The sequence below is a fragment of the Miniopterus natalensis genome, chromosome 22 (genome assembly GCF_054644295.1).
Source record: "Miniopterus natalensis isolate mMinNat1 chromosome 22, mMinNat1.hap1, whole genome shotgun sequence".
NCBI lineage: Eukaryota > Metazoa > Chordata > Mammalia > Chiroptera > Miniopteridae > Miniopterus > Miniopterus natalensis.
The window spans coordinates 12,768,526-12,789,786 of NC_142102.1; the positions used below are offsets into that span (position 1 = coordinate 12,768,526).

The 21,261-nt window shown below is 55.7% G+C and overlaps 1 protein-coding gene across 1 annotated transcript; it reads left to right on the forward strand.

The window, feature by feature from the left end:
* The first annotated feature begins 1,238 nt into the window (after positions 1-1,238).
* On the forward strand, positions 1,239-20,744 carry SLC28A1 (solute carrier family 28 member 1). The gene is made up of 17 exons (XM_016215668.2): positions 1,239-1,401; positions 2,278-2,366; positions 3,661-3,752; positions 5,453-5,636; positions 6,627-6,768; positions 7,404-7,517; positions 7,889-7,966; positions 12,379-12,459; positions 13,711-13,791; positions 14,789-14,914; positions 16,743-16,873; positions 17,679-17,847; positions 17,973-18,170; positions 18,956-19,037; positions 19,995-20,093; positions 20,213-20,324; positions 20,475-20,744. Exons 1-17 carry the CDS (start codon positions 1,306-1,308, stop codon positions 20,545-20,547), a joined length of 1,947 nt encoding a protein of 648 aa, XP_016071154.1. The 5' UTR covers positions 1,239-1,305; the 3' UTR covers positions 20,548-20,744.
* Positions 20,745-21,261: the final 517 nt, after the last annotated feature.

The following is a 21,261-nucleotide window of genomic DNA, read 5'->3' on the forward strand; positions in this document are numbered from 1 at the left end:
CCAGGCCCCACCTGTGTGTGCACTTGCACACCTGTTCTGCTCCTGGGTGCGCGCAAGTGTGCACGCCCCTGGGTGTGCGAGCTTAACCAGGCTGGTGTTTGGATGGTGTAGGTTGCTTCCCAAGGGAAAGAAAAAGAGAGGGGACAGGAGTGGGGAGAGATGGGGTCTTAGGGCTCTCATTTACTTATTTATTCATTTTTCGTCCTCACTTGAGGATATTTTTTCATTGAGAGAGTGGAAGGGAGAGAGAGAGAGAGAGAGAGAAAGAGAAACACTGATGTGAGAGAGACACATCAACTGGTTGCCTCCCACATGAGCCCCAGTCGGGGCCGGGGATCGAGCCTGCAACCTAGGTACGTGCTCTTGGCCGCAGTTGAACCCGGGACCCTTCAGTCTGCGGGCTAATGCTCTAACCACTGAGCCAGACTGGCCGGGGTTAGGGGTTATATTTACAGGTGAGTTTAAGCCTATGAACTGAGCTTCAGGAAAAGAAAAGAAAAGAAAAAGGCTTGTACTGGCTCTCGCAGTCGAAAGATTGGGACTGATCTCAGGTACAGCTGGATACGGGGACTGGAATGAAGTCTTCCAGACACTGTGTCTCCAGCTTTCAGCGGTGGGACAACAATGCAATACAGTGAAGATCTCACTTAATGGCAACGGCTTTAAAGCATCGTGGGGAGCGTTGAAAGCTAGGGCCTCTCTTCAGAAAAATACCCGAATCAGGTACACATACATGCAACACAGAACTCCTTTCTTTTCTTTTTTTAAAAATATGTGTTTATTGATTTCAGAGAGAGGAAGGGAGAGGGAGAGAGAGGGAAACGTCATCAGTGATGAGAGTTGGAATCATTGACGGGCTGCCTCCTGCACGCCCCCTGCTGGGGATCGAGGAGCCTGCAACCCAGGCATGTGCCTGATTTGGAATCGAACCGAGACCTCCTGGTTCATAGGTTGATGCTCAACCGCTGAGCCACACCAGCTGGGCCAGAACTCCTATCCTTCCTTCTCTGTGAAGTGGGCAGAATTGTCCTGTTTCCACCTGGCCTCTCAGATTTCTGAGAACTCGCCTGTCACAGAAGTGAGTGCGGGAAGGGAAGCCTTCCTCTGTCTCGGGGGAATCACGGCCGTGGCCGCCAGCCACAATGAGCGCTCCGGGGAGCTATAAGCTGTGCCAGGGGCCTGGTCCCCCCGGCCAGCCCCTCTCCCTTCCCATCTTCCTTCTCCAGGCCCCTCCCTGGGTCCTTCCTGGCTTCCCCTTTTCAGCTTTGGGCCCTGACTTTGTCTTTCAGCTGGAAGGCCTGGCCCATGGAGGTCAACACGCCAAGACCAAAAGAGTCCATCTCTCTTGCATCCGTGGCCAATGGTCTGGACAACATGGGGGCCGAGGTCTTGGAGAGCCTGGTCTGTGCCCTTCCCCACTCCCGTTTGGCCCCCTAGTGGGAAGGACCTTTGCTCACCATCTTCATTCACTCCCTGCTCACCTCTTTAAACTTTAGGACTGAGCCCTCCCCCCTGCTGCTCCCAGTGTGCTGGCCTCCTCAGCACAGAGCACCCCTTATTTCACTCATTAAACATTTGTTATGGACCCACGATGGGCCATCAGGGCCTGCCCTGGTCTGAAAGGCAGGGGAGGTCTCAACAAGAAGAGCCATTGGGCTCTGATTTCAAAGATGTGAAGGAGAAACCACATGGGGGTGGGTGGGAGGGGGTCCCTGGGGAAGCCGCAGCCTTTGAGGAGCTAGCAGGCTTGTCCTTGCTCAGGAATGGCCAGGTCGGAGCCTGCCGCCTGGAGCTCCGGAGCCTAAAATGTCACACTCCTCCCTCCCAACATCCCCTCCCCTTCACCAACTGCGCAACCCGGGGTGCTCCTTTCACATTGTAATTTGCAAGAATAACCCCACTAGGTATCAGAACACAACTCCACAGACTGTGGGGTCATTGGTGTCCTGGGGCTGTGCAACCGGGTGGCCCTGCCTGGGACTCCCCACCAGCCACAGCTCAGGCACTGCTGAGTGTCCCTCCCTCACGCAGACCATGAGCTCCTGAGGGCAGGATGTGTCTAGCTTAGAGCCCAGCACACAGTAGGTGCTCAATGCATGCTCTTCAGAGTTTAAGTTGCTCTTTAATTACTTCCTGGGCAAAAGCCCAGCCTCCGCCCACTCCTGAGGTGCCTGTGGGCACCCTGGTGGTAGCCAGGGCCTCTCCCACTCCCGGTCCCCAGCTCTAGTTCTCACTTGGGATGGCAGATACACTGTGGTCACTCTCTGGTGGCTTTAGGAGGAAGGCCAAACCCCGGACAGTAACTTGAGCCCTGCAGAGGACAGGAAGAGTTGTGACAAAGCCGGCCAGGAGCCCTTCTCAGGATGGTAGGTGGTCTCCAGGAGGGCACGTGGGCTGGCTTGGGGAGGAGGCTACCAGGGGGAGCAGGGGTGGGGAGCAAGGATGGGAGCCTGGCCTCCCCCAGGTAGAAAGGCAACTCCCTGAAGCTTTGCTGAAGAAAGGAGACATGCTTTAGCCGATCAACACACTCTGTTCGCCTCTGCCTCAGAGGTGACCCAGGCCAGAGGCTCCCAACCTGCTTGGGAGCAGCCAGAGTGAGATGCCATTGGAATCTCCAAAATACGCTGTGGGGCTGCTCTGGTTGAAGTTGGATGGGACCCCCAAACCAGACTGGTCCTCCCTCTCAACTTCCCCATGTGCCTTCTCCACATTCGGTCTCTGGGCCTCTTGGGGAACCTCGAGGCATAGTTTGAAAACCCCTGGACTTGGCCAGGCCCCTCGTTTCACCTGGGAAGGCTGAGGTCCAGACACGGAAAGGGCTGGGCCTGGGTCACACAGGCAACAAGTAGGAGGCTAGAACTCGGCCTCCCAATACCTAGGCCCGCTGGGGTCCTCACTGGCCAGTCCTGAGGTGAGGAGAACAGGAAGGGTGGTGTGGGGTGGGGGGTTCCATCTGTCTGTCTTGGGTTTGGGGAGAGATTGGGAAAGAGGCACTTAGGAGGTGGGAGGTAGGGACAGAGAGAGGGTCCTTAAAACAGCAGCTGATGCCTAATGAGCTCTGAGTGCTCAGCCTGTGGGACCCCAGAGGCAATTCAGATTCTAGCCTTTGCAGCCAGGATAGCAAGTAACCAAATGACCAGGCAAGAACTGGCATTAGCACTGGGCCTGAAAGGCAGTGGGGCCACAGCTGCTGGGCATAGGCTGGGCTGTTCACACACCTTCTCGGGGAGGAGCTGCCGACTCCATAACAAGTGTCCCAGGTCCCCAGGAAGGAAATGCAGCGCCGGGAGCCTCTCCACCTTGCTCCTTGGACCGGTGGGACTGGGGCAGGGGAGGGAGGCAGCCAGCAGGGTTTGTGCACGTGGTGTGGTTGCTGTTTGTGGAAAGTCCTTCCTTTCATGGCAGGTGGTTCCCTCTCACGGGGAGGTGCTGCTGCTCTAGGCGGAGGCACAGAGACACCGGAAGGCACGAATGGCTTGAGCCCTTTCTTGGTTTTCTCTGGGCTGGGGTTGCTCTCCAGCCCTGTGGGATGCCCAGGCCAGTGCCTGGCTCACTCTGTGTCCCCATTTTACCCAGGTGGCTTCCACCTGGAGGTGTTGAGAATCTTCATGGGGATGGGAGTCTGGGGCCCCCCCATGGACCCTCCTGTCTTCTCCCCAGGAAGAGCCTGCAGCCAGCCCTGAGAGTGAGACGTTTCTGCAGGGAGCACAGACAACTGTTTCGATGGATCTGCACAGGCCTGCTCTGTACTGGTGAGCCTGGAGCCCAGCCCCACCAGGGACCCTCCTGCCCCAGCCCCTCCCACCCCCACCCCCATTTCAGTCACCTCCAGCCCAGCCATCCATGTCTCAGGGCAGGGTCATTCACTTACCCAATAATTCAGCAGAGCTTTGTTGAGTATCAACTTGGGCTGCTCCCATGCCAGAAGCAGGGTCATCAGAATGAAGGTGGACCAGATCTTGTTCCGGGGGCACTCTAATTAGTAAGGGAGAGGGCAACCACTATGTGCACATCGTGCAGCATGCCCTCTGGGAGCACCAAGGAGGGATGGGGTAATCAGGGAGGACCTCCAGGAGGAGGTGGCACCTGAGTCTCATAGGTTGAGCAGGAGTTAGCCAGGTGTAGGGGAACTATGATAAGGAGTGAGAGGGTGCTCTGGGCAGAAGAACCCCAGGAGCAAAGGTGGAAACGGGCAGGGTGTGGACAGGGAGCTGGTCAGCAGTCTAGTGTGTCCAGAGGTTAATGCTCGAGACCAGGAGCCAAAGGACAAGGCTGGACAGATGGGAAAGGGCTGATGCTGTGTTGAAGTGAGAACATCTGAACCTGTGGAGAATTTTTATACTTTGTTTGAGCCAAACAGAGGATGTACCTGAAAGCAAGAGCTCGTTGAGACTGAGAAAAAAACTTCTGAGCACAATAGTCTGCAGCATTTGAGATTAAAGAGGGAAACATGAGGAAGTTTACATAAGGGTGGGAGAAAGCCAAGGGACCCTCCAACTAGTGTCCTCCAAGTAGTCTGGTAGCAGAGGGGGTGATGTAGAGCTCACACTTACAATGTTTCATTCTGCATTTTTAAAATACATCTTTATTGATTTCAGAGAGAGGAGAGAGAGGGAGAGAGAGAGAGAAACATCAATGATGAGTCATTGATCGGCTGCCTCCTACATCCCTCTGCTGGGGATCAAGGAGCCCGAAACCTGGGCATGTGCCCTGACCTGGAATCAAACTGCAGTCTCCTGGTTCATAGGTCGATGCTCAACCACTGAGCCACGCCGCTGGGCTGATCCTGCACTTTTTATCTAATGGAAAGGCTGCACGTCCTTTCCAGTGTTCTTGGGCCCTGGCTTTTGAAATTCATAAGCCAGGAAGAGAGATTTCCCCCTCTGCTACCTGCTATCACTTTCCTTTCTTGGGGCGTAGCACAGGCTGGGTTAGCTCCCTGAGGAGAGAAGGGCAAAGTGGGGAAAGGAGATTCCAAGAAGAAAATGGTCAGTGCTCAATATTTCCGAATGGGATCTGGGCACAAGCGAGCATACACCTTCCCGGCGTAACAGACTTACTCCTTTCTGTCCTGCGTGGAACCTAGTTAGGTCCGGGACTCTGATGCTCAGCCACTGTGGGCCGGGAGGGCCACACAGCCACTCCTCTGATGCTTGGGAAATTCCTGCTCTCTGGCTTCCTCCTAACACATGCCCTCGCTCACATTTGCTCGCGCGGACAGTCTGTAGAGCCCTTAAACACCACGTGTCCGTTAACTATAACAACCCCCCAGCACGGGAGGGGTGACTGACCTTTGCAGGTAAGGAAAGCGAGGCTCAGAGGTGTTGGGTGAAATCCCCACCCTCCAAGTTCCAGATGGAGTGGCGGAGCCAGAAGGCGGAGCTGCAGGGGCCTGCAGGGGCCTATGCCATCATCACTGACCCCGCTCTGTACTTTCCCCACCTACTCCCAGCATACGCCGCCTTCCTGCTGATTGCCTGCCTCCTGAATTTCCAGAGGGCCCTGGCTCTGTTTGTTCTCACCTGTGTGGTCCTGGCCTTCCTGGCCCACAGCCTGTTGAAGAGGCTGCTGGGGCCAAAACTGCTGAGGTGTGTCAGGCCTCTGAGGCATTCCCGCCTGAACCTCTGGTTTAAGAGGTGAGTGAGCTCACAGCCCCCAGGTGGGGCGGGGTGGGAAGGAGCCGGGCACATCGGCTGAGGGCCTATGGAGTCAGCTCTGGGGTCACAGCCAAAGCTGGGTGAGGAGGGCCTCAGTCCGTCCCGCCAGACAGGTCCTGTGCCATGGGGAACATACCCCACCCTGCTTGCCTTTTGAAAGCCCCAAGGCAAGCGTTGCTGGGTGGCTTCGAAGGTGGCAGCAGTCGTTGGAGATTTGCCAGTACCTGTCTGGTTCTCCGCCCCAGTTACAACAGGTGACTGAGACAGCAGAGGACAGGACTCAGCAGTTTCCCAAAGTAAGAGATGCCAGCCCAGCCCAGCAGGGAGGGCCCATGTCAGTGCCTCCTGTCAGATCCCCTGAGACGCGTGTGAGACACACGGCGGCGGGGACCACCCCTGGAGTCCGAGTCAGCAGGCTGGATGGGCCCAGGTGTCTTTACTTCTAGGTGGCCCCCAGGGATTTTGATGTAAGTCCCTGAACAACGGTTTGGGATCCCTTGGTTTTCACACCAGTTTCCTTAGATGAACACATTTTTGGTCTTATTTACAAATAGGTTTGCTTTTGCCTCCCCTTTATTAAGCAGATTTACAAAAGGGTTTATTTTTAACCGTCGTCCTCTAGTTATGACAAATCACTGGCACTGGTTTCTATTTGAGGCCTTGATACAACGTTTTCTTTAAAAATACATGCGGATGAATTAGACTATATACAAACTAAACATTTGTTGATTCAAAGGACACCATCAAGAGGGTGAAAAGACAATCCACAGATTGTCTCCCAACCTTGAGAAATGGGGAGTCTTAGGCTTCCTTTTCCCAGTGAGATTAGACTCAGAGAGAGCAGGTGGTTTGCCTAAGGTCACACAGCTCCCTCTACTCCTGCCAGCTCTGGGTGGGCTTTCCCTGGTGATCTGTTGCGTGGGGCTGGGGAGATGCTGAGGGTGAGGTCCTCCTGCCTTTCCCCTGCAGGGGTCTAGCCCTCACTGCTATCCTGGGCCTAGTCCTGTGGCTGGCTCTGGACACCGCCCAGCGGCCCGAGCAGCTGGTGTCCTTTGCGGGAATCTGTGTGTTTATCAGCATCCTCTTTGCCTGCTCAAAGCATCACTGCGCAGTGAGTGCCTAGTTGTCAGGCATGAGTGGGTCTCAGCCCCTTCTCTCCCTCTGCATCCTCAGTGGGGCAACCACCCCAATATTCACAGTGTGGCCAATACCTTCCCCAGGCTCCACCCAGGTCTCCCAGAGATCCTGATGCACATCTGAGTTCAGCGATCACCCCTAAGAGGGGTCCAGCTCCCCACTGCTGGAGTGGGGCCATTGATGGAGTGGGGTTAGGACAGCTGAGGGCCCTGCCTATGGAGGAGGGATGGGGAGAGGCTCCAGGCAGACAGAGGCTACACTGAGGCTAGACCCTGAGGCCACAACTCTGCCCACCCAGCAATGACCCAGGACCAAATGCCATGGCATGCTCAAGGCTGGCTGAGGCTGACACAGGTCCTCGGTTAGATCTCGTCCACTCCTGCTAACTGCCCCAGGCTCACTGCTGCCAAGAGCGTGGCCTATGATGAAATCCAAGGATATGACCACCTGCAGTAGGTCCAGACCTCTGGCCAGGTCCAGCCCCCATCCCATAGGCCAAAGCCCGGTAGCCCCTCAGAGCAGTCCCATGCCCTCTGCTCTCACCCCACCCTGCTCCCTGTGGGCCCCCCAGGAGCTAAGCTCACTAGGACCTTTCTACGTTGGTGGCAGGTATCTTGGCGAGCCGTGTCCTGGGGTCTTGGGCTACAGTTTGTACTTGGACTCCTTGTCATCAGGACAGAACCTGGATTCATTGCATTCCAGTGGCTGGGCAACCAGATCCAGGTGTGTGCATGGAGCCCGGGCGGCCCCCAGCATCTTGGGCACCAGGGAATGGAGAAACCACTCTCATCTTCTAGCATTTCTTTAAAATTTATCAAAAGGGTGTGCATAAGAGAGTGGCCGTGAATGAGGCTTTAACGCCACATGCTGCCAGGTGCTGCTCCAGCCCGTATAAGGCCAAGGCCTGGGGGGGGGACTAGTCCTTGGACCAACCTGTCCAGAGGCGGGAGGCTCATAGCCTCGGTGTCCTCTCTCCCCACGGGCTGTGGGGAAGGCCGCAGAGATCCCTCCAGCCCCCCTCCTGCCCGTTTCCTCCCTCCTTCCTTCCTGGCCTCACTGTGGATTTTGTTTTGCTTTGTTTCCAATCCTTTCAGATCTTCTTGAGCTACACCGAGGCCGGCTCCAGCTTCGTGTTTGGGGAAACTCTGGTCAAGGATGTGTTCGCTTTTCAGGTCAGCTGACTCTCAGCCCATGAGGCCTTTCTTGAACTCTGCCAGGCCAGATACCTCTGGCTAAGCTAGCGGGGGAGTCAGAGCAAGTTGTGTGGGCCAGGCCTGGGCATGGGTGGGGGAGTCCTTGAAGCTAATGATGCTTCAGCCTCAGGCCCTGGGAGGGGTGTGGCCTTGCTCAGCTCCACAGTGTGGTTCCACTTACGTTCACTGCGCTCTTCACCTTCTCTCCCTTTCTGGAAAAACACCCACACGTCTGCCCCTTGCATCTCTCCCCTAACCACCCTTTAGAACCATGAATTCATACACCGCCAGGCTATGAGGCTGCTCAGCAGTCTTGGGTCTCCCCTTTATGTTCCTGGTGGTCACACTAAGCCAAGAGAGGAGCAGTGACCTGGTCACAACGGCCCAGTGAGTGAGGGCAGAGCCAAGCCCAGAGCTGGGTCACTGAACTTCCAGTCAAGTGATGTTTCCTTTCCTAGTCTAAGTAGAAGTCAGTAAAATCATGCCTCCGTTCCAGAGAGCACACCTAACTGCGGCAGGACGCATTTCAATCACATCCATGCTAAAGATTTCGAGATCGGATGTTCTGTCAAGAGAGAAAAAACAAGGGAGGTGGGTTTGTCATTAACCAGACTCAGCATTTCCCCGCCAAACACTAACTGTTCCCTGGCCCCTGCGAGGCCCTATCCTATAGACAAACTCCTGGTCAGTGGATGAGCCAGTGACTTTCTGAGCAAAGATGGGTCAGGTAAGGGAAGACTTAAGGCAAATGCTCCATGGCCACAGAATTTGCTCTCTCACAAGATACACTAAGCACAAATTTTCATTCACAGCTCCGCTCCCTGCATTATGCACTGACACACACACACACACACATGCACACATACCCCCACGCATGCACACATACCCCCACACACATACACACACATATATGCACCCATGCACACATACACACGCACACACACGCACACTGGCCAGGCTGGAGACTTGTCCTCAGTGTGGGAGTGGCTTTGTTGCTGAGTCACAGAGAGGACTCCGGAGCTTTCTTTTCCTCTTTCCATGAATCATGTGGCCCTAGTCCAAGGCCTCTGGCCCCTGTCAGCCGGGGGAAATCTCCTCCGAGCTCCCTCAGATTTTCAGAATCCAAGCGGCTTCCTGCTGGGCGGCAATCAGCTCATGGCTCCTCCAGGAAGCCGAGTCTCTGAAGGAGGCTTCTTCAGCTCCCGCCCCCCAGCCTGGAGTGCGGCACAGTTGATGTGGCAGCTGCCTCCTGGCTGTGTCATTTTGATGAGTCATTGCACCTTGGCTCTCTCTCCCTCCTGGTAACTTTCCACCCACACGAGGGCCTCCCCGACCCCAGGCTCCCACATCCTTCCCGGGTCTGGCTGACCTGGAGCTCGAGTTCCCTCATTCCTTCGCCAACATGCAGCCACTTCCTCAGCTCTGCAGTGCTGCTCACACCGCCTTCCTGAAGAACCCCTGGGGTGAGGGAAAGTGTGCTCATCTCCCAGGGCTTTCGGAGTATCTGCCCCAGGCAGCCTCTTCAATCCCCAACGGGCAACGGTGCCACACTTTGCAAAAAGAAATCAAATTAGAAAAGTAAAATAAGGACAGAAAACACACCGAGTAAGATAAGGACTGAAAGGTCAGATTGGATTTAGTAATTAAGGGGCCACTGGTTACCTTGGCACCATTTTCTTATTATTATTTTAAAATATGTGTTTATTGATTCCAGAGAGAGGAAGGGAGAGGGAGAGAGAGAAACATCAATGATGAGAGTCATTGACCAGCTGCCTCCTGCTCGCCCCCTGCTGGGGATCGAGGAGCCTGCACCCCGGGCTTGTGCCCTGATCGGGAATCGAACCGCGACCTCCTGGTTCCTAGGTCGAGGCTCAGCCACTGAGCCACACCCCCTGGGCAGCACCATTTTCAAGGGAAGGGCTGGGAAGTAAATGAAGACCAAGTTGGAATGGAAAAGGAGGGAGATGGGACAACTGAGCTAGGACAGATCTTGTAAGAGCGTGGCCCCCACAGAGGTCCCTGAAGGAGACTAGGACAGGCAGAGGCAGGCCTAAGGAGCTGGGAGGTGAGGTCAGCAGGAAGTCCAGAGGCATGTCCAGTTTACCCCCTTTTCTGTAATGCTGGTGGTGTCGCAGCAGTTACGTCTCAGGAATCTTCTGGCTTTGGGTCATTGCGGTTCCTTGCTGCCTGGGGCTGGTGACAGGGCTCTGTCTGCAGCGCTTGGGCTTGGGCTGTGGAGGCTGGGGCGGTGAGCATTTGCCCAGACAGCCTCAGGAAGTCATCACCAGCCCTGGCTCAGCTCCCCCCAGGGAGCAGAAGCAGCAGGGTCCTGTCCACATAGATTTAGTCCTGCCTTTGGGACCTGTTTCCTGGTGAGGACGGGAGGTCTGCTTGGCGGGTGTGGCTCTCAGTGTGTGGTGTCCCGCCCAGCAGCAGCAGCAGCAGCATCTAGAGGGGCCAGATTCTCAGGACATCCTGAATCTGAAACTGGGGGTGGGGCTCAAATTTTACACTTCTAATGAATTTTCGGGAGATACTGCTGGTCCAGGGACCACACTCTGAGAACCACTGGCTGAGAGGAGCTAGAAGGTACATCTCCCCTGAGTTAAAGGTGAATATTGCTACTAGCAAGCCCAGCCTGCTCTGAGTTTCCACAAAGCAGTGGTCAGGATTACTGGGGCAGCTATACCCTGGGCTCAGGCTGCCCCGTGGAGGGGATGAATGCTGCCCCTGAAGACAGAGAGGTGAGGCCCCGGGGCTGGCACAGAGCAGAGCTCCTCAGGGTCATGGCAGGGTCTTGGCAGCCAGGCAGGGGGTGCTCTGTCTCTTTGCAGGTCTGTGACCCTTGGGCAGGTAACCAACATCACCCAAACCCAGTGTCCCCATTTGTGCAGTGAAGTTCCCTGGCTGGGAGATTGTACTGGCCTCAGGGGCCTTATTTAGTATTAAATGTCCCACCCTGGCTGGTACTGCTCAGTGATTAGAGCGTCAGCCTGCGGACTGAAGGGTCCCAGGTTCGATTCCTATCAAGGGCACATACCTCGGTCGCAAGCTCGATCCCCGGCCCCGGTCCCAGGAGGCAACCAATCAGTGTGTCTCTCTCACATCGATGTCTCTCTCTCTCTCACCCTTCCACTCTCTCTGAAAAGCAACGGAAAAAATACCCTTGGAGTAAGGATTAAAATAAATAAATAAATAAATGTCCCACCTTAGAAAATCGGGGCCACCTCTTTTCTCTTCCATCCATCTTCCCACCCCAGACAGTCACCATTTAATCCAAAACACAGCTTCCCTTCCACCATATGCCCATCCCACAGAGAGAAAATGTCTCTTGGCTGCTGCAGTCGGGTCCAACGCCCGGGCACTCCCCCCCTGGCTCCGGCCTCCTCTGCGGCCCTGCCAGCCCGCGGAGCCATCCCCTCGCAGGATACGTTGGACACGCTATCTAGACAGTACGTGACCCTCGGTGCGTTTTACTCCAGGGGACAGCGGAATGATGTCAGCACCCCTCCTGCTTGGGGCGTGCCCAGCACCAGGCAGTCAGGGGGAGTCACGGGACAGGAAAGCGTTTGTCCAGCCAGTGCCCGTGTTCCCTGTCAGGTGACACCCCCCGCTGCAGCGAAGGGGGTGACAGATGTCAAGTGGAGCAGGTCCAGACAGACCCCGCAGCCTTCATCTCCAGGGCAGCTGCCCGGGGCAGTCTCTGTTTTCACGGGGGGCCGTTCTGTCACCCCCAAGCATTTTAAACCAGAGCCTACATTGGTTTGCTTTAGTCTCTCTTCTTAAAACCAAAAGCAGCCCTTCTCCTCCTCTCTCGGCTCCAGCCCCTCGTCCTTCCCACACAGCCAGGCCTCTCCACAGTGCTTTTGCTCTGCTGTTTCTACTTCTTTCTGTCCCACTCCTCCGTGGCTCACTGACCGCGGCCTCTGTCCCCACCCCTTGTCTGACACTCTCTCACCTAGGCCACCAGGGAGGCTGAGTCGCTAGGAGCCCAGGGCCAGTCTCAGTCCTTGTTTTTCTAGACCTCTCATGCACCTGGCACAGCTGCCCTGGTCTCCTGGACTCCCTCCAGCCTCCCTGTTTCTCCTCTGCCTCCTCCATGCACTGCTCCTTGCCCTCTCACCTCTTAGTGACAATAACCCCTGGGCCCTGGCCTTTGTCACTGCTCTTCTCACTCAGGGCAGTTTCCTTTGAATTGCATCCGCCCGCCCCTCAGCCTAGACTGTACTTCTGTGCAGACGAGCCCCAAATTCTGAGCTCTTCCCTGACCCTGCCAGGCCTCTGAGTGGCAGAGCCTCGGTGGGAGAGGGCTGTCTCATGTCTCTGGGGCCCTGCCTGGTCCCCCGCCACCCGCCTGCCTCTAACCCGGGGCCCCTGCTCTTTCCTGGCAGGTCCTGCCCATCATTGTTTTCTTCAGCTGTGTCATGTCGATTCTGTACCACGTGGGCCTCATGCAGTGGCTGATCCTGAAGGTGAGTCCCAATGCCATGGCCTGGGCCCTCCCAGGGACACCTGCTCCCAGGGCTCGCCCTCTCCCAGAATGCCTTGCTCCCAGAGCGCAAACCCTCCCCCAAGCCCCAGCTCTGAGAGCCTGGACACTCCCCGAATCCCCTGCTCCCAGGGTCTACACTTTCTCAGATCTACTGCTAACCAAACATCTTTTCACAGAGTCTCTTGTCATGATACTAAGCAGAAATGGCACCCAAATCCAAGGGAATCTTGGTGGGAAGGAAGTTTGTAGAATTGAGGCTGCACTGAGAAGAAATGTTAGAGGAAAAGATAGTTTATACCGAAAGGATCTCGCAAGTCTGGAGCAGGGGGCGACGTTGGCCAGACTTAGCCGTTGTAAATGCCAAATCCTGTGCTTATCGCCATAAAACCTGCTGCACAAAACCAGGACTCAGGAGACAGCATTGGACCTGGCAAAGGATTCTGAGCTTTAGCTGACTGAGCGCAGAATAAACCCATCCCATAAGGTGGGGGCCTGGAGTGCAGAACTGCCTGTGGTTATGCCGGGACTTCCCAGAGTGCGGCATGGGGGAGGCAATGACACCGAAATCTGGAGAATTTAACCAGAGGCTGGGACAAACTGATCCATCTATGGGAGAGTGAAAGGGCCGAACACCATACCCTCCATAGACCAGCTGCAGGAATGATGGGCCTGGGGAAGACAAGGCCAGGGTGGCGTAGGACAGCTGTCTCCAAACACTTCCAGAAAATTAGGGAAGGGGCAGCCTGAGAGATACCAGCAGCGAGGAGGAATTCCAGAGAAACAGATTTCACCTGGATTGAAAGCAAGACTTTCTAATGCAGTGTTTCCAAAGCCTTTTGCAAGAAACACTATTTCCATAGCAGGTTAATAAACATGACTCGGTAAAGGGATCTCACGGTCAAATGATTTTCTGAAGCTAACAAATTTAAACGAGTTTCGCGTGGGACTTCTCAGAGCCTTCCCTGAGCTAATATGTATTAGTTATCCAAGGTGTGTCTGTACAGTAACTCTCTAATATATTTGACGAGGAACCCTTTTCTCATGGGTGGTAAGCCCCCATCAGTGGAGGTTTAGAGGGGGGAAGCTGAATGGGCCTTTTGGATGAAACGTAAGTGAGGGGGGCCTACCTGGGTGGGAGTTGGAAGACTTGTAAGGTAATTCCACCCCTGGCTCTGTCTGCCTCTGGCGCTTGCTGATGCCGGCCCACAGAGAGCACTGTGCTTGCTTCCAGATTGCCTGGCTGATGCAGGTCACCATGGGCACCACGGCCACGGAGACCCTGAGTGTGGCTGGAAACATCTTTGTGAGCCAGGTGCGTCCTGCCTCCTCCCACCCCCGTGTTCATCGGCAGCCCCCCGAGGAGGCAGCTGCCCCGGGTCCCTGGAGCTCTGCTTCAGGCGGTGGGAGAGCCATTCGGGCCTTCTCCCAGGGCCACCAAAGGCGGCTGCCCCAGAGACGCACATCTGGGCCGTGCCAGGGAGGGTGGTGCCTGTCTGGCACCTCGTACTGCTCCAGGCCCAGGCTGCCTTCATCAGCTTAGAGACACACAAACCCTAGCGATGGAGCCCAACTTGCTCCCTTTGTACATGAGGAAACTGAGACTCAGGGGTGGGAATGACTAAGACCCCATAAGATGATCCAAGACTTAGAGTCCCATTTTTCCTTCCTGACCAGGGTTCTTTCCACTACATTTTTTTCTTTTCTTTTTTTCCTTCCTCTTTCTGAAAATGTATTTTTCAAAGTAAAGGTTGCTCTGAAGGAACCGTCAGGCCTGTGTCCCTTTCAGGAGGCCTGGCCCTCCTGAGGTGAATCTCTGCAGACCTTCCAGGATCCCAGCTCATCTGTCCAATATTTGAGTCCCCAAAAGATAGACGTGCCTTTCTTTCCGGCAACCCCCAGGCTTCATTAAAAGCCCTTTGCATGAAAAGGGGTCATTCTTTGAACTTCTCTCATCCTCTGTTTGCTCTCCTGAGAAATGGGGGTGATCTCTTCTTTCTCAGAAGGTTGTGAGTGACAACCATGAGGTGCGTGGTGGGGTGCTTGAATGTGGTGGGCAGGTGACACGGGAGCATTATCAGGCCCAGTGGCAGGGGGAGGTGTGTGTCCTTGCACAGAGCCAGGCCGAAACTGATGTTTAGAGAGGTTCCGTGAAGCACTGACCGCAGTCCTCACCCCACCTGCTGTTTCCCCCTGGAACCCCCAGCACTCGCTATGACCTGCGCGCTCCTGGGGAGGCCTGGGAGGGAGCTCCCCAGGCACCTGTGTCGGCCTGGCCAGTTCTGTTTATCTGACATCTTTCCTGCTTGCAGACCGAGGCTCCTCTGCTCATCCGGCCCTACCTGGAAGACATGACCCTCTCTGAAATCCACGTTGTCATGACCGGAGGCTACGCCACCATTGCCGGCTCCCTGCTGGGTGCCTACATCTCCTTTGGGGTAGGAACACACACCTGATGGGGGGGGGTAATTTGCTGAAACCCTCTCAGAAAACATCTATCAGTCTGTTTTTAAATACTTCCCTTTGATCCAGTTAGGGATATTATGATACAGAAATATTTCCCCAAGTGGTCAAAAAATGCAAAAGTCCATTATTATTTGCACTAGAAAAACAAAACAAGGAACACCCTAAATGTCAAGCAGTAAAGGGTGAGTTGAGTGACTCTCGGTCCAGTGCCACGCCGTTGAGTACCTCGAGTGAGGTACACGGCCTGTCTTTCACTGTCCCTGACGTTGCATGTGTATGGGTCAGGGCGTGACGGGACGACCCCCACGGTCCTCTTCTCAGGTCCCAAATTCCACTTCTCATCTCTGTCCGAGAGGGTGGCCGAGGGGTGGGCTTCCTCCCTCAGGACACTGGGCTGCTCTAGTGAGCTCAGCCCCACATCCCACAGAGCTGCCCGGCAGAGAGGTGTCTGCGCAGCTTTTCAAGAAGGCCTCTCGCCCTCGTGGGTGTGGCTCAGTGGTTAGAGCGTCGGCCTGAGGACTGAAGGGTCCTGGGTTGGGTTCCAGCCAAGGGCACGTGCTTCAGTTGCAGGCTCGATCCCCGGCCCTGACTGGGGCGAGTGCAGGAGGCAACCAGTCGATGTGTCTCTCTCACATCGATGTTTCTCTCTCTGTGTCTCCCCCTCCCACTCTCTCTGAAAAACAATGGGGGTGGGGGGGGAAGGGGTGCTATTCTTTCTACTGATGAGCGTGGCTGCTGCTTAAGACTGAAATCCTGGAGGAACCCTGTCCCTTTTCCACAATCTGCCTGCAACTGGTCCTGCTCTCCAGTCAGGAGTCCAGCTCACCCCAGGCAGCAGGGCCTCCCCACTGGAGGGGCCTTTGTGCCCACTTCCCTGTCGCTCTGCAGGCTGTGCAGACGCTGCCAGGATCAGCCAGGTGGCCGTGGGTCTCTATCCAGAGCCTGTGGTGGGTCTGGCAGCCCCAAGGCTACCAGCAGCTGGCCCAAGCGAAAAGCTCCTAACAGAGCAGCTCTGGTTTCCAAGCAGCTCTCGTCTGCCCCCACCTGGCCTCTGGCCGCCACTGCAGCAGCCTCTAGACCTTCGCTCCCCCCAGGCACCTGCTCACCTTGTCCCTGGCGCTGCCCTCAGCCCCTGGATTCCAGAAGGTCCCCCTGCTTCCTCCTCCCTTCTCTTTGTTGCTCAGCTGCTCACTCCCTTTGCCCTGCACCCTCCGATTGCTGATATCTGGGTATTTCTAGACCTGCGCTGTCCAGCACTACAGTTGGCCCTGGAACAGCGTGAGTTTGAACTGCACTGGTCCACTTACTTGTATGCGGAGATTTTTCAACAAATACTGTACACGCATTTTCCCTTTTTTATGATTTTCTTAATATTTCCTTTTCTCTATGGTAAGGATACAGCATAAAATGCATACAACATACAAAATATCTGTTAACTGGCTATGCTGTTGGTAAGGCTCTGGTCAGCAATAGGCTATTAGTAGTTAAGTTTGGAGGAGTCAAAAGGCATATGCAGATTTCTGACTATGCGGGGGGTCGGTACCCCTAACCCCACTCAGCTTGCTCAGGGTCAGCTGCACCCATCCTGCCTGACTCACAGACCCACTGGGGACAATATGAGGTCCTGCACATGATAGCCTGTGAGCCTCTGCTTCTGAGAGGTGTTGGAATTAATAACGGTGGCAGCAGTTCTGACGATGGTAACACACCAGTGGGGCTGAGTCCAGTGCTCCTGCTGCCCTGGGCTGCATTCTCGACCCCCACATGTCCCCCCCATGACCCCCACTCTCACTCTCGCAGATTGACGCCGCCTCCTTGATCGCCGCCTCTGTCATGGCCGCCCCTTGTGCTCTGGCCCTCTCCAAGCTGGTCTACCCAGAGGTGCAGGAGTCCAGGTTCAGGAGTGAGGACGGAGTGAAACTGAGCTCCGGGTGAGCACAGTGGGAGGGCCTGCAAGAGGGACTAGTGGTGGAGGGGCGGGGGGGGGCAGGAGCAGGGGCGGGGGACAGCCCCGGTACCATTTTCTCTGCCCTCCCACCAGGTCCAGGCCCACCTCTCTCCTTAAATTACTCTCTTTGTGGCTTCGCTTAGGAAACGTGGACTCCAGTTCTTTTTTAAAATATGTCTTTATTGATTTCAGAGAGAGGAAGGAAGGGGAGAGAGAGAGAAACATCAATGATGAGAGTTATTGATCGGCTGCCTCCTTCACACCCTCTATTGGGGATCGAGGAGCCTGCAACCCAGGCATGTGCCCTGACTGGGAATCGAACTGCAACCTCCTGGTTCATAGGCCAATGCTCAATCACTGAGCCACTCCAGCAGGCAAGGAACAAGCGATTTTAATGAAAATATTTTACTTAACCCAGTATATCCAAAACATTATCATTTCAACATTTGTATAAAATGATTGTTTTTATATTGATTTTTTTGTACTAAATCTCCAAAACTTAGTGTGTAGTTTCCACTCATAACATGTCTCAATTCTGAGCAGTCTCCTTCCAAGTGCTCAAAGGCCACACGTGGCTAATGGCTCCTGTCTTGGGCAGCTCTGCCCTGAAAGCCTGGGCCTCATCCTGGTGCCAGGACCAGCCCTCCCCTCCCTGAGTGTCAGAGGGAAAACAAGGACCTTGGGCTCTGAAATACATTGTCCAGGGTTCTCTTCCGACCCCCATAGGATGAGAGGCCTCTCTGTGTGTGGGGACAGGCCAATAAGAGGGCTCTTGATCCCAACCACAGAGATGCTCAGAACCTCTTGGAAGCCGCCAGCAGTGGAGCCGCTGTCTCCGTGAAGGTTGTTGCCAACATCGCAGCCAACCTGATCGCCTTCCTGGCGGTGCTCGCCTTCATCAACTCCGCCTTCTCCTGGCTGGGGAACATGGTGGACATCCAGGGGCTCAGCTTCCAGGTACAGCCGGCCGGCCTACTCGCCTGTGGAGGGGACGTCCTGGGCAGTGGGTGGTGGGTGGACACCCAGCAGAGCCCAGGGGACCCCAGGTCCCAGCAGAGCCTCTTCCCCTGTGCCTCACTCAGCTCCTCTGCTCCTACCTCCTACGCCCTGTGGCTTTCTTGATGGGCGTGTCCTGGGAGGACTGCCCGGTGGTGGCGGAGCTGCTGGGGATCAAGTTGTTCCTGAATGAGTTTGTGGCCTACCAGGAGCTCTCCCAGTACAAGGAGCGCCGCCTCGCAGGGGTTGAGGAGTGGGTCGGTGGCAAGAAGCAGTGGATCTCCGTAAGTGTCCTGGTCCCCTCCCTGAGGTGAGGGCATGACAGGGCTGCTCTCCCTGCTCCCTGGGCTCAAGCTGGCTGCGGGCCTCTCGGCCATCACCTGGAGACCTCGGGAGGCTGAGGTGCGGGGAAGGAGCCTAGTTGGAGATGATCTGAGATGTGGCTGGAGATGGGCCTCCATCCTCTTTGGCCTGGGGCCAGCTGCTGCCCCCTGCCCTTCCTATGGGAAAACTGGGATAACACCTGCCATATCTAACCCCAAAGGAATAGGTGTGAGCCTCCAGTGAGCCCGAGAGTGAGGTAGGGAGACCTCACCACCATAGTAACTGTCATATTGCATTAAGTTCAGGGGTTGCTTCTTTCTGTTAAAATTTATTTTTAAAACCATAAAAGCTTGCCTGGCCGGCAGGGCTGTGGTTGAGCATCAACCTATGAACCAGGAGGTCAGGGTTCGATTCCAGGTCAGGGCACCCTCAGCCTGAGAGGCTCACAGGGGACAGAAATGCAAGACTGCAGAGTGTTGGGAGAGTCATTCACCCAAGTGCCCCTGGTTGCAGAGCGTGGTAGGAATGAGCAAGCCTGGGTCACACCCAAAAGGCTGGTAGTTAAGCTAAGCAGCTTGAAGGGCATCTGAGGTGCATGTGCAAGGCCTGGGAGGGGCAGCACCAAGTGCTCCCAAGGTCAAAGCCGCAGAGCAAGTGGATGACATTAAGCCAGGGAGTGGGGTGGTATAAGGTGCTCCCATCCCATTGGAGGGAGCCTCTCCTCATTCATCTGCTATAATTCCAGGTCAGAGCGGAAATCCTCACGACCTACGCCCTCTGTGGATTTGCCAACCTCAGCTCCATTGGGATCATGCTGGGAGGCCTGAGTGAGTCTTACGGGGACCTCCGGGCTCCTGGACCATCAGGGACCTGGACACTATACCTGGCTGTGAAACAGCTTCCCGGGGATCTGGAGACCTCAATCGCCCCCCTTGTATAAATTGAGGCCTGAGTGAGGTGACCATGGAGGTTCCTCCCAGCCCAGGAATTCCATGATTTCTCTGCCTCTGGGAATGGCCCAGCCAAGCCTGGCTCAGGGATCTGGGGAGGGACAGGAGGTGTGGTGCTGGCCTGTCCCCTGAGACTCTAGCCTGCCGTTTCCCACACCCACAGTGGACAGGCAGGCCTGGGGAGGAGTGCTCCGCCAGCTCTCAGCTCTCCACGGCAACCATTTCCACCCCGCAGTCCCCCTGCCTGGGTGTAACCACCTCATTTTACAGAGCAGGACACAGATCCTTTTTTATATATATTGATTTCAGAGAGAGGATGGGAGAGGGAGAGAGAGAGAAACATCAATGATGAGAGAGTCATTGATCAGCTGCCTCTTGCTCGCCCCCTGTCTGGACGAGCAGCAACCCGGGCATGTGCCCTGACAGGTAATCGAAACAGGATCTCCTGGATCCTAGGTCGATGCTCCACCGCTGAGCCACAATGGCCGAGTAGGACACTGATTCTTAGAAAAGTGAAATGAGGACCTAAGTCACCCGCCCAGTAAATGGCTGGGCCTGTACGTAATCCCAGGTCTGCCTGGCTCCAGACTCATGTTCTTTTCCTACGTCCGCCACTGGGGACGTGTGTGGGGAGCTGTGGGTGCTACTCAGCGGCCCACGTCAGGCCAAGGAGGTAACCCTGAGTTCCCCAACTCAGCCAGTGTCATGAGGACAACGCCCATCCCCCCAGCCACCCTGAAGAGGAAGGGGAGGGAGCACATGCAGCCAGAGGTGCAGAATGTGGGCAGGAAGGTTCGTGGCCTCCTGGCGCTGAGCAGTCCTGTCCTCTTGCAGCGTCCATGGCCCCCAAACGGAAGAGCGACTTCTCCCAGATTGTGCTGCGGGCACTGTTCACTGGGGCCTGCGTGTCCCTGGTGAACGCCTGCATTGCAGGTGAGTCCCTGATGGGTTTTCTAGCTGGGCTGGGCAATGGGGCTCTGGCCTCTTCGGAAGCCCCTGGGGGTGGGAAGTTGGGGGAGAGACACTGCTCAGGGGCTGCTTTCCCTGCATAGGGATCCTCTATGTGCCCTGGGGGGCTGAGGTCAACTGCACGAGTCTCCTGAACACGACCCTCAGCAGCAGCAGCTTTGAGGTGTATCAGTGCTGCCAAGAGGCCTTCCAGAGGTGAGTGCCTGCGGGAGGCCTTGAGCGCCGTGCAAGGGATAGAAGTGGCGTGGCTATGGTCAGCGTGGCCAGGGGAGACTTTCCCAGGGTTGCACAGCCTTCAGTGGCCCCAGAGCCAGTCCTGGAGCTCAGGACTTTGCTTTTTTCCAGCACCAGCCCCGAGTTCAGCCCAGAGGCCCTGGACAACTGCTGCCGATTTTACAACCACACGATCTGTGCATAGTGGGGACAGCGCACTTTTGTGCCTCCTGGCTGCTCTTTTTCCTCAGGAGGTAGTTGACCCCCCACCTTTCCCTCTCCTGGCCTCTTCTCGGGGAGCCACACTGGGCAGGAGTGGTGGGGTGAGTGGGTGGAAGCTGGGAGGGCCTGTATGTGAATGAAGGACAGTCCTTACCCTCGCACTGCTCCCCTATTTCCTGCCTCCCCAATGTGAATTCTCAGGATCACCTCCCCCTCCTCTTTGCTCCCCTTCACATCTGACAGCACCCGGGCTTCCCTAGCCCCCTTCCCGCCATGAGACTACACAGCCATCTCCCAGCGTTGGACCCTGATCCCTTCCTTGCATGACTGTTGGATCTTGAGCTGGCTGAGGGCTCCCTGCCCTCCTTCCCTGGACCCCCTTGCTCTATCAGCATGTGGCCGATGTCCTTAGAAGACTGTAAGCCCTGTGGGTACAGGGCTGAATACCTCTGTCTCCTCTCACAGGATACAGCCAGTGCTGGGCCCATGAAATGTGCTGGGCAAATCCCTGTGGAGTTGAATTGCACCCTTTCAGAGCCAGCAGTGTGTCACCACTGTCGGGGACTAAACGTAATGTGATGTTACAGGGGGTCGAATTATGTCCCCCCAAAAATGTGTCCAAGTCCTAACCCCAGTACCTGTGAGGGTGAATGTATTTGGAAATGGGGTCTTACAGGTGTAATTCAATGAAGTATCT